The 14,344-nt window shown below is 37.2% G+C and overlaps 2 protein-coding genes across 2 annotated transcripts; both read right to left on the bottom strand.

The window, feature by feature from the left end:
- Window positions 1-4,791: 4,791 nt before the first annotated feature.
- On the bottom strand, window positions 4,792-6,776 carry mgst1.1 (microsomal glutathione S-transferase 1.1). The gene is made up of 4 exons (XM_067391782.1): window positions 6,562-6,776; window positions 5,735-5,860; window positions 5,544-5,638; window positions 4,792-5,446 (listed from the first exon to the last, which is right to left on the bottom strand). Exons 2-4 carry the CDS (start codon window positions 5,858-5,860, stop codon window positions 5,200-5,202), a joined length of 468 nt encoding a protein of 155 aa, XP_067247883.1. The 5' UTR covers window positions 6,562-6,776; the 3' UTR covers window positions 4,792-5,199.
- Window positions 6,777-7,195: 419 nt separating this feature from the next.
- On the bottom strand, window positions 7,196-10,117 carry mgst1.2 (microsomal glutathione S-transferase 1.2). Its single transcript, XM_067391783.1, has 4 exons — window positions 9,969-10,117; window positions 8,167-8,296; window positions 7,942-8,039; window positions 7,196-7,861 (listed from the first exon to the last, which is right to left on the bottom strand). The coding sequence occupies exons 2-4, from the start codon at window positions 8,281-8,283 to the stop codon at window positions 7,615-7,617; spliced, it is 462 nt and encodes a 153-aa protein (XP_067247884.1). The 5' UTR covers window positions 8,284-8,296; window positions 9,969-10,117; the 3' UTR covers window positions 7,196-7,614.
- Window positions 10,118-14,344: the final 4,227 nt, after the last annotated feature.

Genomic DNA, 14,344 nt, shown 5'->3' on the forward strand with positions numbered 1-14,344 from the left:
TGTAAAGAAACATTACGACTGAACACGTAATTTGCACATGATGTCACTGTTTTCACAAATTTGTGGTTTTGTAGTTTACACAGAGACAGAGACAAATATCGTTTTCAAAATCTTGCACTTTGAAACCCGTTTTTAAAAGTTTGCATTTTCAAGCCCCCAAAATGCTGTTGTCGTGTAAATGAACGGTCAAAAAACACAAAAAGTTTTCAGTTTTTAGTTGAAAACGGTCGTGTAAACGCTCCCTAAATTACTTATATCATCCAGATTCAGTTAAAATAGAAAGTGAATGTGAGCTTGCATCAAGCCTGACAGACATCGTTTTTCAAACAATCTGTGAGCTATCAGCTCTTAAAATGCTTCATAAGTCTATATTGCAAAACATTATACTGGAAATCAAGTTTACAAGTGCACTTTCATGTTATTCTTTATTTGTTCGTCATGCAGCAAAAAATAGGCTCAGCACTGAAATTCTTTTTGCACTTGCAGCGATATGTTTCTGCTGTTAACACAAGCACCGAAACGATGCTTATGCTTAAATGTTAGATGAAGCACCACTTCCTCATGACTTCTGGCCCGCAGGCCATCTATTAGGCGTTACGCTGAGATAAATATGCTGAAATCATTGAGTCAACACAGGGCATTTGCTTCACTGAGCATTTAAGGTAGATTTATTTGCCCCTTCAAGTGGCCATTCAATGGTGAGTTTTACCCCACATGAGATAATATGACTTCCTGTGTATAAATGGCACTGACAAGTGTAAAAAAAAAAAAAAATGGCAAGCTTGCTGCAATTCTGAGCTCTGAGCTCAGTAATGGGCTTCAGTAGAGATGAAGGGCAGAGAAGAGAGCAGCAATGCGAAAGGCATTAGTTAGTCCTTATTATGTTCGCATTCCACTGAAGTCTGTTCTCGAGCTGAGAAAGGAGTCCAACATATGGTCCTGACCTGCGCTCGCTACTGTCTCAATGTGATTATGGCTGATCTCTGCACCCATAATTACTTCACATAAACTCACAAGTCATTAGTTCAAGTGCGCGTATGAGAAAGAAAACATGCCGTCATTGAAGAAAGGTCACGAGACCGTGCATTCACATCTCGCCTCTGACCTATTTCGTCCACATTACAGCTGATGCACCTCTAAAAACACTCTAAAAACGCCTAGTCCAGCAGATACGGTCAGTTCCGAACTGCAAGTCTCAAACTCAAATTGATTTATATTGCGCCGTGTCGCCTATAAGTCGGATCCCGGCTAAGCGTTCATTAATTTTTCAGGACCCATGGAGCCATTGTGTGATATAAATCTCTGCTAAACCTTGATACTGGCCCACGCCATGACTTTGAAGTGCTGCCTAATTAAGCATCCGTACAGTTAACGAGCCTTACAATAAGGCAGTGGGAAGATCTGAGAAATATATGATGTCTGTTGTAATATAGAAAAAGCGTGGGAGGAATACAACGTTATAGCATCTGTCTGTCAATATATATAGACCACTATCAGTCACGAACATCCATCTAATGAACAACTTCAAGGTTGACTCCAAGAGCCTTGAGTTTCAACCCAAAAAATCTTCTTGGATGGGCCAGAGCCCAGCTCTTCCCCATGTGGAGAGAGAGCCTCTTGTGGGCGGATCAGTCATTATTGATCACAGAGCAAGGTTTAGCTGTTCTTCATCTGCCCGGCCTGTAAAATGCTTGGCTTGACTGAAATATTGCACATCCTGGAGCTGGGCACAGACCCAAAACAAATGAGAAAAAGCCTTTACGGGGCATATGCATGGCCGGCCGTGGCGACCTTGGGGCTAAGTAGTAGTATTTACTGCGTCACCAAGAGAGGGCTGGTTAAAGAGAAGGACGAGGTAGCTGAAGGATGCTCAAACACTCAAGACACAGGTTGGTTTAAAGGGATCCTATTACGCTTGTTTAACATTTTGAACATTCTTTGGTGTGTTATGTTGCTGTTTGAGCAAAAAAAAAGTTTCACAAATTCCACTCTAAAGGAGTTACTCTCTATATCAGCAAGTACTGTTTCTGAACTCCCTGAAATGCTTTGAATGTAGTCTGGAGTTTTCTTCTGGGAACTTACACGTCACAATATTCCTCATATAAACAATTCCCTCCGAGGGCATAAGCAAAAAAAGTTGGTGAGACCTGGTTGCATTAGAGCATTGAAACTCACAGTTATAGTAAGTGGAGTGACATTTCCAAAATACATTTGAATCGGTTGACCAATCACAACACACTGGTCCAGTCGACCAATCAGAGCACATTGCACTTTTCAGAAAAAGGAGCTTCATAGAGACATGAACTAAAAAACATGTTAGTGACAGATTTGTAAGAGAGGTGCTGCAACAACATAAAATAAGTGAAAAATAATGTTTTTTAAAAAAACATTTAAATTAAAATTAAGACTATGAAAAGATAGTGGTCCTATTTGTCCTTAAACATGCAATATGTAAGAATTTTGCACTAAAATATCTACAAGTGTCTCACAGCAGCAGCCGAGCGAACGCACAATATAATGTTATAACATTTTCAACACACTCAAATGTATCTAATATGATAAACAGAGCTTACCTCATACGCTTGACCGGAAAAGCGAAAGCAGCGCCGGTGACTGTGTCATAATAAAAGTTTCGCTGCTCATGAGGCGTGTGTTGCGCAATTGCTCCAGCGGCCTCTTTCAGTTCCCACAACACTCAGTCCTGCTCTGCTTCACACTACAGTAACGCATCCTTGAACATGATTACTTCCCGATTCCTATCCCAATTGTTTTCCACCAGCTGTGAGGTGAAGACCACATGTCCCAAGATTCCGCGCTCAAACTTGCCATCATCAAGCTACGCATTTGTTTTGAATAGGCCTCTATAGCGACCTCTAGCAGACAGAAAATCATACATATTGCACCTTCAATATAAATCTCTTTTCAAACAGCTTGATCAATTGAAATTTTATTTTTAATGCATGTTGCTGCTCTTGAAGGCACAATATAGTTTTTCACCATTTGCCTATTCAAAACAAAGGCATAGCTTGAGATTGAGCGCAGATTCTTGGGATATGTGGTCTTCACCTCACAGCTGGTGGAAAAGAATCAGAATGCGACTTGGGCAGAAATCATGTTCATGGATGAGATTATTAATGTTACTGTATGAAGCAGTGCAGTGCTGAGTGGGAGAGCAACGAGGCAGAGACGAGTGCGACACATGGCTCGACTGCAGCAGAACTTTTATTATGCCACCGTCGCCGCTTCCGCTTCTTCCGGTCAAGCGTATGTGGGGTAACACAGCGCTCTTTATCATATTAGATACATTCGAGTGTGTTAAAAATGATGTTATAACGTTACTCTATGCGTTTGCTCGGCGGCTGCTGTGAGACACTTGTTACACACTACAGTAAGCTAGATCGATATTAGGCATGGTAAAACATGGTACTCAGGGTAAATCAAGAAAATGTGATTCAAACAATAAAAACGATTGATAATAATGATTAGTTTTCTGTTCATGAATGTATCCAAACAGTTGTTCACTTGTCTAATAAAACGTATAATATATTAAAGCATCTCTGGTGTTTCCATGGTTACTACAAAATAAATCAAGGGTAACGCAGATATGATGTCACTGATAGACGACACACGGTGTGTGTCCAACGTAAAAATTACTTATTTCTCTGGATATAAGCATTCTTGTAAATATCTGGGATACTGTAAGTACAAAAGTTAACAAAATATATAACCCTGTTTTAGAGTTTTTTTGTGTGGATATTTTAATCCAAAAATCTTACATATTGTGCCTTTAAATGCATTTACCTTTTGATGGGTCAAAATGGCATAACTTGCTCTTCCTGTGTTGACTCACTCAATACTCACTTTTCATAATCCTTGAAACAATAACTGCCGGATAAAATCCTGCGCTACATTTTGTTGCTGTTGTTGTTCAATAAGCCATTGCTCTTAAATATGGCACAATATGAAAGACTGTCACAACTTCTGTTTCACGCTGACCTTAAGATCCCAGAGTTGTTTGCCAGTGTAAGGCTAAACTCCTTTCACTTTCTTAAACACAAATATAATGCATATTTTCACTTACCTTCATTTTTCTTTAATGCAGAATTTCAGATATTCTTACTTTGCTTCAAAGTTGAAGTTGTTTTCAAAAGATTTGATTGTTCATGGCTGTGTTGAGTTTTACCTAAATGTCATTGCAATAAAGTGAACTTAGATTTTTTTTTTTTACTTCAAAAATATAACTTTTTTTTTTAAATGTCATAAAGACTGAAACACTTCAAGACAAAACACTGAAAGACTCATTTAAATGTATCTAAGGCTAATTATGTTATAATGATTAGATTTTTCGTAATTACATGAAATATGTTTACAAGCTTTTCAAAACATATCAAGGTAATGAGTGAAGCAGGAATAATAAGATATCATTCATCGTTCTGTTAAGCAGGGCTATTTTTACCAAACATCTGCTAATGTACATCACCATCAATGTTAGTGGTGTAGCTGTATAAAAGAGTTAAGTTTATTTGTTGAGGAAGAATAGACACAGAGTGCACAGAAATTAATGTTTTGCAAGTCAAGGTTGAACTAGAAACAAATAAAGAGGTGCTCCATGTGCATTAGACAAACATGAATGTAAACATTACTACTACTTGGGCTTTCAAATAGCTCCCTCTAGTGGACAAAACATGCACCGGTTCTAACTTTAAAAGATTAATCAAAACCATTTGTCAGAAACTTTTTTATTTTCAAACTCTCTTTAATCCATTAATACCCCCCCCCCCACCCCCTTTCTTTTGCTTTCTTTAAACCTGTTGACAATAGCATACAAAATGCTAATTGAATATTTTCCTGTGCTTGTCTTTACAACTGGTGTAAAACTACATGCACAAACATACATAGGCCTAATTATTGCTCCAGTCTGTTGCTCATGATTAATAAGTAACAAAAAACAAATGCCTGTTCAATGTACAATACAGACTCATCCTCAAATGTGTGTCAGGAGTTAAATATTGTCAGCAGTTTAAAGGCTTTCATTTACACTATAAAGTACATTTAAAGAGGTGTGGTACTAAAAACCAGTATAAAACACACTAAAAAATGGTTAAAATAAAAAATAAAAAAAGACATTTTCTTTCACACAAGACTGCAAAAAGCATGTAAACTTAAACAAAATGATTTTAAATGTAGTGAGCTCTCCCATTAGAGAAAAAGAGCGGTGGTGAGCACCCTGTAGGCCATAGACAAAGTTGTGAACAGCCCCACACCAAAGGCCAGACCTCTGCTAGGCTGGGGCAGAGCCATAACATAGGTCACTGTGTGGATGATGCGTGACCCCACAAACACCCGGAAGTGCAAAAGAGCCGTGGAGAGATCCGGCCCAGTGAGTGCATACAGAAGACCGACCACCACAAAGGGAACAATGTTTTCCAGGTCATTCTGATGGCATCTGTGTTTCAAGAACAAAGGCATCAGAATGAGACAACATCAGTAACACCTTCATCGCTCACCCAGGGATCTTGTCATAAAACAGTTTATAAGTTTACCGTCGCACTCTTTCCACATCCGGATCAAGCCTGACCAGTTTCTTCCTGTCTTCTGTGGTCTTCACCAAGGTGGTGTCCTCAATGTTTGCAAAAACCTAAAAGAGGAGTCATTAAATCTGCGAAATTTTAAGTGTTCAAATATAATGCAGCTTGTATAAGCTGTAAATAATTGAGCACAACATGCAGTGTACCTGTTTTGTCAAACGAAAGTATGAAGTCACAAGGCTCATCAGCATCATTTTGAGGATGACAATGGTTGCATATGTGGAGAAGGCCAGGAAGACCTCGGTGTCAATCATGTGCACAACTTCTGCCATCTTTATTCAAATTGTGGTGGGTAGTACAAACAGGAAACAAAAAGTAAACATACATATATGAATAAAGCCAAAGGACAAGACAGTTACTCGTATGCAAAATTCTCACTAAAGCAACGCTGGTTATTATGATAGAAAATATATTTGTTCACTCCTCCTATTGCCCTTACTAACAAATCTGGTCAATTTCTACCAACTTGGAGGAGTTAAAAAAACCATGTTCCAAAACAGCTGCCAGTTTAAACTGGATTTTCCAGTATCTTGTCAGTATAACAAAGCCAAGCTTCAAACGTGCTATTCACCGAGTTTTCTTTACAGAAAGTGGACAAAAATTCCCACACCCCCCAAAAAACTGTTACAGAAACTTAACTATTTCTTTAAGAAAGTCCTTTTAAAGTTGAATTTAGTACAGTTGTTACACGAAAAGAACTAAATACCCCTTTCTCTACCGTTCACATCGCACAATTAAAAGGCTGTCATATTATAAATGTTTAATATCGTAACATCCAATATAGTTTTTGCATACATGTGTGGTTTGTTTACATGTTTAATAGCGAAAAATAGGACGCCGAAGGCGGTCTTTCTGGAATGTTAAAAATGCATGGAAATGTATTTTATAAAACAGAAATTCTGACAAGAAGACTAAAAGTACAAAAACAAAAGGTTAAAATGAAGTTTTAACCGCGTTTTGACGCGTTTCTCACCTTTTTTGATGCTACTCAGTTTCACAGTGCTTCCTGAGCTAACGTCAGACTCAGACGGATGGGCGTTTCAAGCCTCACATGCAAATAACTTAACGGTTATATTTATGCAACTGTTTGTTTTGCACGATTTATACATCACATATAGACCTAGATCTCCTCAGGCACTTTGCTGTAGCTCAAACAATGCAGCATGACGGTAGCAACGCCAAGATTATTGGTTCGATTCCCAGGAAATACATGAACTGCAGTAAATGCTAGTTGTCACATTTTTGATTAATATTCCTCACGGGTGATTTTGTTTTTTACTCTATAAGCACATACCTTAAGGTTATTAACATTTCTTTTTTCTTTTAAATGTCCCAAGAAAAAAAATACAGCTGATTGAACACATTTTTGTGACAACATGCACCAGTACTACTTGTGTATCTTGCCACAGTGGATACCATATTATAGTATAATTTAAGAGATTTTTAGCTAAATTTAAACAAGGAAACAAATATGAAACAAAAAAATTATGAAACAGCAAAAATGTTGCTCGCTGCATTGTTTCGCAGGTCATACTGTAATCATACTGATTTTGTAATGTCTCCCAAAGTGACCAAACAACACTGTGATAGATATGTTGCAAAATGTTCAGTGAAGAATCCTGTAAGTCATGCCACAAAGTTTAATATATATTAGTATATTACAAATTATAAAGTTATCATTCAAGGTCTCATTGAAGTACTGAAGAAAAGCAGGTTTGAAAACTTGGAATGCATCCTAAAAAGACTCAGCATTGATAGCAACCCTCCGCTGAATGCTGAGTCATTGTGACAATGACTTATTTACTGTTAACAAACATTCAGAAGTTAAGCAGTGACATTAGCACCTTTACAGACTTATAAATGAATACTTGTATTTTGGTAACTGCAAATACATCAAAAATACAGATGAATTATGACAGTTTTTAATTATGAACTACATACAGTGCAATAAGAAAAGATCAAACAAGGGACAATAAAAGATATAGGTTAAAACAGGCCTCTTCTGTTCTGCAGTGCAACAGCGTCTTTAGAGAAGGAGTGCTGTGGTGAGCACCCTGTAGGCCATTGAGAACGTTGTGATCATTCCCACCATCCAGGATAGACCTCTGCTAGGCTGGGGCAGACCCATCACGTAAGATACCGTGTGAATAAAACGTGAAGCCACAAACACTCGGAAGTGCAGCAGAGCCGTGGAGAGATCCGGCCCCGTCAGTGCGTACAGGAGACCGATCACCACAAAGGGAATGATGTTCTCCAGATCATTCTGATGGCACCTGTGATTAAAGAGCAAAAATCACTGAGAATATAAGAGAATAACAGGTTAAATGAGGATAGACCGGTCCTTTTCTATTACCTTCGTACACGTTCTACATCAGGATTGGTCTGGAGCATCTTCTTTCTCTCCTCTGGATCATTTTTGGCCATCGCAGTGTCCTCCCAGTTTGAAAAAGCCTGTATGATGAACATAAAGAGGAACTATAATTCTTGCATTTTTCAATGTTCAAAGTTAATGTCAACATAATGCAGAATGAATCAGTCACTTGTTTCTTTATTGCAATCTATATCAAACCAATTGCACCTTTCTGGTTATCCTGAAGTATCCAGTCAGAGGAGCCATGAACATCATTTTGAGAATGACAATAGTTGCATATGTGGAGAAGGCCAGGAACACATCACTGTTTATCAGGTCGGCCATTTTGCTAAATTTCCTTCAGAAGGACAACATAGAACCATACAGAACAAAAGCAAATAAGGGCAATAACAATAGACATTAGGAAGTTTGGCCTACCTTAAAGCATAAATGCAGCTTATATTAGGCTACTATTATGTTCAGCATGTTATGTCTAGATATTATGCCTAGACCAATAGACAGACACGAGAACTTAAAGGGTTAGTTTACCCAAAATTTAAAATCCTGTCATTTATTACTCACCCTCATGCCGTTCCACACCCGTAAGACCTTCGTTAATCTTCGGAACACAAATTAATATATTTTTGTTGAAATCCAATGGCTCCGTGAGGCCTGCATAGGGAGCAATGACTTTTCCTCTCTCAAGATCCATAAAGGTACTAAAAACATATTTAAATTGGTTCATGTGAGTACAGTGGTTCAATATTAATATTATAAAGCGACCAGAATATTTTTGGAGTGCCAAAAAAACAAAATAACGACTTATATAGTGATGGCAGATTTCAAAACATTGCTTCAGGAAGAGAATCAGCGTATAGAATCAGCGGTTCGGAGCGCCAAAGTCACGTGATTTCAGCAGTTTGACACACAAATCATGATTCGACACACTGATTAATAACGTTCCGAAGCTTACTGAAGCAGTGTTTTGAAATCAGCCATCACTAAATAAGTCGTTATTTGTTTTTTTGGCGCACCAAAAATATTCTGGTCTCTTTATAATATTAATATTGAACCACTGTGCTCACATGAACTGATTTAAATATGTACCTTTATGGATCTTGAGAGAGAAATCACGGAGCCATCGGATTTCAACAAAAATATCTTAATTTGTGTTACGAAGATTAATGAAGGTCTTGCGGATGTAGAACAGCACGAGGATGAGTAATAAATGACATTATTTTCATTTTGGGGTGAACTAACCCTTAAACAGTTTCTGTGAAACAGTTCTTTTGATCAATTCTTTTCAAATAACTGATTCATAAAACAATTCACCGATTCCTTACTGTCTATCCTGTAATTACTTTCACGTTTTGTTCTACAGCACATGAAATACAGCCACACTGTTTATTAAAACCAATTCGTTTTTAATAAATGTCATACAGTCATGTTTTGTTTGATAATTTCATCGCTTCGTGAACGAGTCAAGTTTTGTGAACCGGTTCAACTGGCCATATAAGGATCCGCCTCAGAAAATGATTCATTCACGAATTGGGCGTTTTTGAAGAAATTCAGTTGAGGAAATGCCACCTGCTACTGTAGCCTAATTATACGGTTCATATTTTCAGAGCCCAGAGAATAAAAAAAGTTCAATACCGTTGCACATTCAGCTCTTACTTTACAAACACTGTGTAAAATTAAATTACCACACCATGTTTTGCTCACTATTCTTACAACCCATCCACACACTGTTGCGCCGTGTCCACACTGCAAGCGAGCGACCCGACAACACAACAATACCGCCTCCATTTTAATGAACCTGTTTACACTGAAAGTTCATATCTACTATAATGCATTGTGCCGCTTCATTCTGTATAATAGAGGGGGTATTCGAGTTCGGTCCATTCGCTCGTATGTAGTTTGGTCCAATGTTTACAGAGTTTATATTTGGAGGTTGTCACGCACACCCTCTCCAGTAAAATGCAGAAATAGCAAAACTGAGGCAACAAAGGGAAATGTCTCTCCATTCTTACCTGGTTGACGACTCAAGTGCTTGTCAGACAGCGTTTTGAAATCTGAGATTGCTCAGTTATGTTGAAAGTTCCGTGTGGGACAGCCTACTTGGACCAACGCCAGCGCATTCCTTGTAGCGTGATTTTCTTGTAGTAATATCAAGTTAACAGTTTAATTCTTTGGTCTTTTGGAGCCTTGTGGACCAATGACTAATCCTAGATTTTACAGTAAAGTCTTCCAGCCAAATCAAACACATTAACTGTCGTTGCTTTTTGCAATGCATAACACTGTTGGCAAGTATGATTGCATTTTTATGGTGATTCCCTAAGCCTGTGTGTTACGTTATGTAACAGTAAAGGGGGGTTGCAAAATATTTTGACTTCAACCCAGTTTATCTGGCATATCATCTCACCTGCCTTTTACCCAGGCAATAAAAGTGTGCTTCTGTGATTGGAACAATATAGGACGTTTTATTACCCGTGTAATCAAAACGAATGCTTTTTTGATACAGGTTAACTGATATTGGTGAAAACAAAACAAGGTTTGAGGGGTCTTGAAAAGTTTTATTTCAATTTAAAATCTACAAAAGTAACATTAAACAGTGTTTTCCAATATTTAAGTAGTCATAAAAGTTATGTATTCCTACATTTACATTATGATCTGTATATAGGCCTATATCCAAACTTAACAGAGCATTTTATTATTGATTTACTTATGCAAGCATTACAAAAGGTTATAGTTTCCAAACTGGTCTCAGAGTTTGTATGAGATGGCAAAATCATCTAACCTGACTTTTAAACCTTTGGCATGTAACCAGACCAACAACAAAAAAAAAAGCATAAAAGTTGATACGACTGAAGTAAAGCAATGACTTCCATCTCGTACTAATTATGACTTGTTTCCATAAGAGCATGTGTTTTTTGAAGTTGCTTGGGACAGAACAAATATACATTTTCCCCTTGTTTCACAGATGAGGCTTAAGCTAGTCCTAGACTAAAATGCAGGTTTGAGCTGTTTTAACTTAAAGCAACTTGCACTGACACATCTTAAAGGTGCCCTAGATTCAAAAATTGAATTTACCTCGGCATAGTTGAATAACAAGAGTTCAGTACATGAAAAAGACATACAGTGAGTCTCAAACTCCATTGTTTCCTCCTTCTTACATAAATCTCATTTGTTTAAAAGACCTCAGAAGAACAGGCGAATCTCAACATAACACCGACTGTTACGTAACAGTCGGGTGTACGCCCCCAATATTTGCATATGCCAGCTCATGTTCCCAACATTATGAAAGGCATTAGACAAGGGCAGAACGTCTGGATGTGCACAGCTGAATCATCAGACTAGGTAAGCAAGCAAGGACAATAGCAAAAAATGGCAGATGGAGCAATAATAACTGACATGATTCATGATAACATGATATTTTTAGTGATATTTGTAAATTGTCTTTCTAAATGTTTTGTTAGCATGTTGCTAATGTACTGTTAAATGTGATTAAAGTGTACACTGTACTTACGCGATTAGACATGCTGCATGACGAACACTTTGTAAAGATCCATTTTGAGGGTTACATTAGCTGTGTGGACTTTTTTTATGTTGTTTAAGGCAAGCGCGAGCTCTTGGGGCGTGGAGCACGAGATTTAAAGGGCCACACACCCTGAATAGGCTCATTTCTAGTTATGCCCCAAAATAGGCAGTTAAAAAAATGAATTAAAAAAAATCTATGGGGTATTTTGAGCTGAAACTTCACAGACACATTCAGGGGACACCTTAGACTTATATTACATCTTTTTAAAAAAAGTTCTAGGGCACCTTTAAAATATGTCAGAGCCATTGTTTTTTCCCCCAAGATGCACACCACACCAGTAATGTTTTTTTCTAGGGTATGTTTATAAAAGCTACTTAAATACCCTAATTGAAATAAAGCTTAATCATGGTTTAGCCTAAGCCCGGTCTGTGAAACCGGCCCTTTGTGTTTTTCTTCCACTTCTATATAAAAGAGCATTTTTTTTCAGGTGTTTTCAGTGTCATGCTGAACGCCGCATGCATTGGCACTTAACCATTGCTATCTTGATGGTATGCGTTTAAGGTATCCGCTTCGTTAGGCCTTATTCTGTTGACTGCACCCATAAGGCATCATGCAATGTAATTGTAGGCACTAAAGAGATCTAGTCATTCTCCGATCCTGTCATCTTCCTCAGCAGAGTATCTCGAAGCGAGAAGTTGGTCTTGTCTCAAGCTGAGTGAAGAGCAAGACGTCTTCTCCCTCCTTACAATTACACCACTGTCACGCTAAACAGCTGCACGTCATGTTGCCATTGTGCTCGTGTTTTTGTAAGGCATTGCAGGTGCGAGAAACATCCTTATCGCTGCTGGAACATATTCTGGTCTTTACATATGCATGAGCTGCACGAGAAAGTGCGACGCGGAGAACTAGTTGATAAAGAATGTGGACTGATGAGATATTCTCCTACTGACACGTCGCGTTTGCCGGCTTCTCCAACTAATATGTTTTACCTCGTGTTTACCATTCCAGGGAGAAATGTGGGACTGTGCTACTTTGCCAGAGGAGCACATGAGAGATGTCAATCAAAGTGGGGCAAGGGATTTAAAGATGTCGCTCCGCAGTCAGAGATTTAACAGTGTGGTCTGTGTCAGGTGTCAACAACTTCACCATCAGAATAGTAATGCTGTAAGACACATATCATTAGTGTTTGATTTGCACATCACCTGAAGAACGCTAACTGCTTTTTCTTCAGACTTAGTATAGTTTCAGATTTAATAAAAAAAATTGACTTTAAACACTGCAAGCTGCATGGCTGCCTAGTGTAAGCACAGTTTCAACACTTTTGCCAAGACTTATGAATTTCAATTATATGACATTTTTATCAAACTGAACTGGGTAATCTTTCAGTGGTGTACATATTATGAATTCAGAATAAATGCAAAGTATTTATTTTAAAACAATTAAAAGTATGCACTTTTAAAACCTTCACAATACAGCTGGTAAATGGCAAAGCGACTGTCATTTCCTTTGCCATTATAGTTGAATAAATTTTATGCACAACAAAGTTAAGCATTAAAGTGATAGTTCACCCAAAAAGATATTTTGAAGCAAGTTGGTAACCAGACAGTTGACGGCCATTGACTTCCATAGTATTTTTTTTTTTTTACTATGGAAGTCAATGGCTACTGTCAACTGTCTGCTTACCAACTTGCTTCAAAATATCTTTTTAGCTCAACAGAAGAAAGAAACTCGTACAGGTTTGGAGTAAATGATGACAGAATTTTAAGTTTTTTGGTGAACTATCCCTTTAATACACTACCATTCAAAATTTGGGGTCAGTAAGATATATTTTTTAAAGAAATTAATAGTTCTATTAAGCAAAAATGCATTCAACTGATCAAAAGTGACAGTAAAGACATTTATAATGTTACAAAAGATTTCTATTTTAAATAAATAGGGTTATTTTCAACTTTCTAATTATCTAAAAATCCTGGGAAAAGAATGCATCACAGTTTCCATTGTTTTAAATGGTTTTCAACACTCATAATAATAAGAAATATGATGAATTAATGATTTTTTTGAAGGATCATGTAACACAGAGTCACATGATCTGTGATAAAGACTGGAGTAATGATGCTGAAAATTCAACTTTGCTATTCCAGGAATAAATGACATTTAAAAAATAAATAAATATAAAAAATAATAAAAAAAAAAATTTTAATAAATGCCACAATATTACTGTTTTTTCTTGTATTTTTGATCAAATAAATGCAGCCTAGGTAAGCATTCTTCTAAAAACCATTAAAAAAAAAATTAATTTACCAACCTCAAATCTTTGAATGGTAGTCCATATAAAAAAATAAAATAAAAATTATTTGTTTTTAAATTTGTTTTTTTTTTGAAGAGCCAGCAAAAAATCGTATTATATGCTTTAATACAAAATTCATGGAGACATGTATAATATTCAATGTTAAAATATTTTTTTATATTTACGATTTACAGTTTATCATATCCGAATCAAGCTTTTTCCAAACAATGGTAAATGGGTAATTATTTTTTTGCTACTTTTTTGGCTAATCAAATAACAATTTAGAGTCCAAACGATCCATTATCTCTTTTTGCATCACATCTGACTTGTAGGCCATAGCGCACAATGCTAACAACCAAAAACTACATGCTATTGTGTGATCACTGATGTGAGGGTTGCACAAAGCAAAGCAAAACAAGGTAACTAGGTCTTTGGCTGTACAATCTCTTGTTGATTTGTATAATTCACCGTTTTAGAGCGAGACAGGGAAGGAGAGCGCTTGTACGAGAGAGAACCGAACACAAATAATGCAGTATGATTTCCCAAAAGGACCTGTTAATGGCCAACACATGAATTGATCT

Source organism: Chanodichthys erythropterus, chromosome 8 (assembly GCF_024489055.1).
Source record: "Chanodichthys erythropterus isolate Z2021 chromosome 8, ASM2448905v1, whole genome shotgun sequence".
Taxonomy (NCBI): Eukaryota; Metazoa; Chordata; class Actinopteri; order Cypriniformes; family Xenocyprididae; genus Chanodichthys; species Chanodichthys erythropterus.

Excerpts from the sequence above, each read along its gene's own strand:
- mgst1.1 (XM_067391782.1), bottom strand. The coding sequence starts at position 5,860 with ATGGCAGAAGTTGTGCACATGATTGACACCGAGGTCTTCCTGGCCTTC. Across the intron at positions 5,639-5,734 it reads ACTTTCGTTTGACAAAACAG|GTTTTTGCAAACATTGAGGA; the intron begins GTACACTGCATG and ends CTCCTCTTTTAG. Across the intron at positions 5,447-5,543 it reads GATGTGGAAAGAGTGCGACG|ATGCCATCAGAATGACCTGG; the intron begins GTAAACTTATAA and ends CTTGAAACACAG.
- mgst1.2 (XM_067391783.1), bottom strand. The coding sequence starts at position 8,283 with ATGGCCGACCTGATAAACAGTGATGTGTTCCTGGCCTTCTCCACATAT. Across the intron at positions 8,040-8,166 it reads ACTTCAGGATAACCAGAAAG|GCTTTTTCAAACTGGGAGGA; the intron begins GTGCAATTGGTT and ends TTCATCATACAG. Across the intron at positions 7,862-7,941 it reads GATGTAGAACGTGTACGAAG|GTGCCATCAGAATGATCTGG; the intron begins GTAATAGAAAAG and ends CTTTAATCACAG.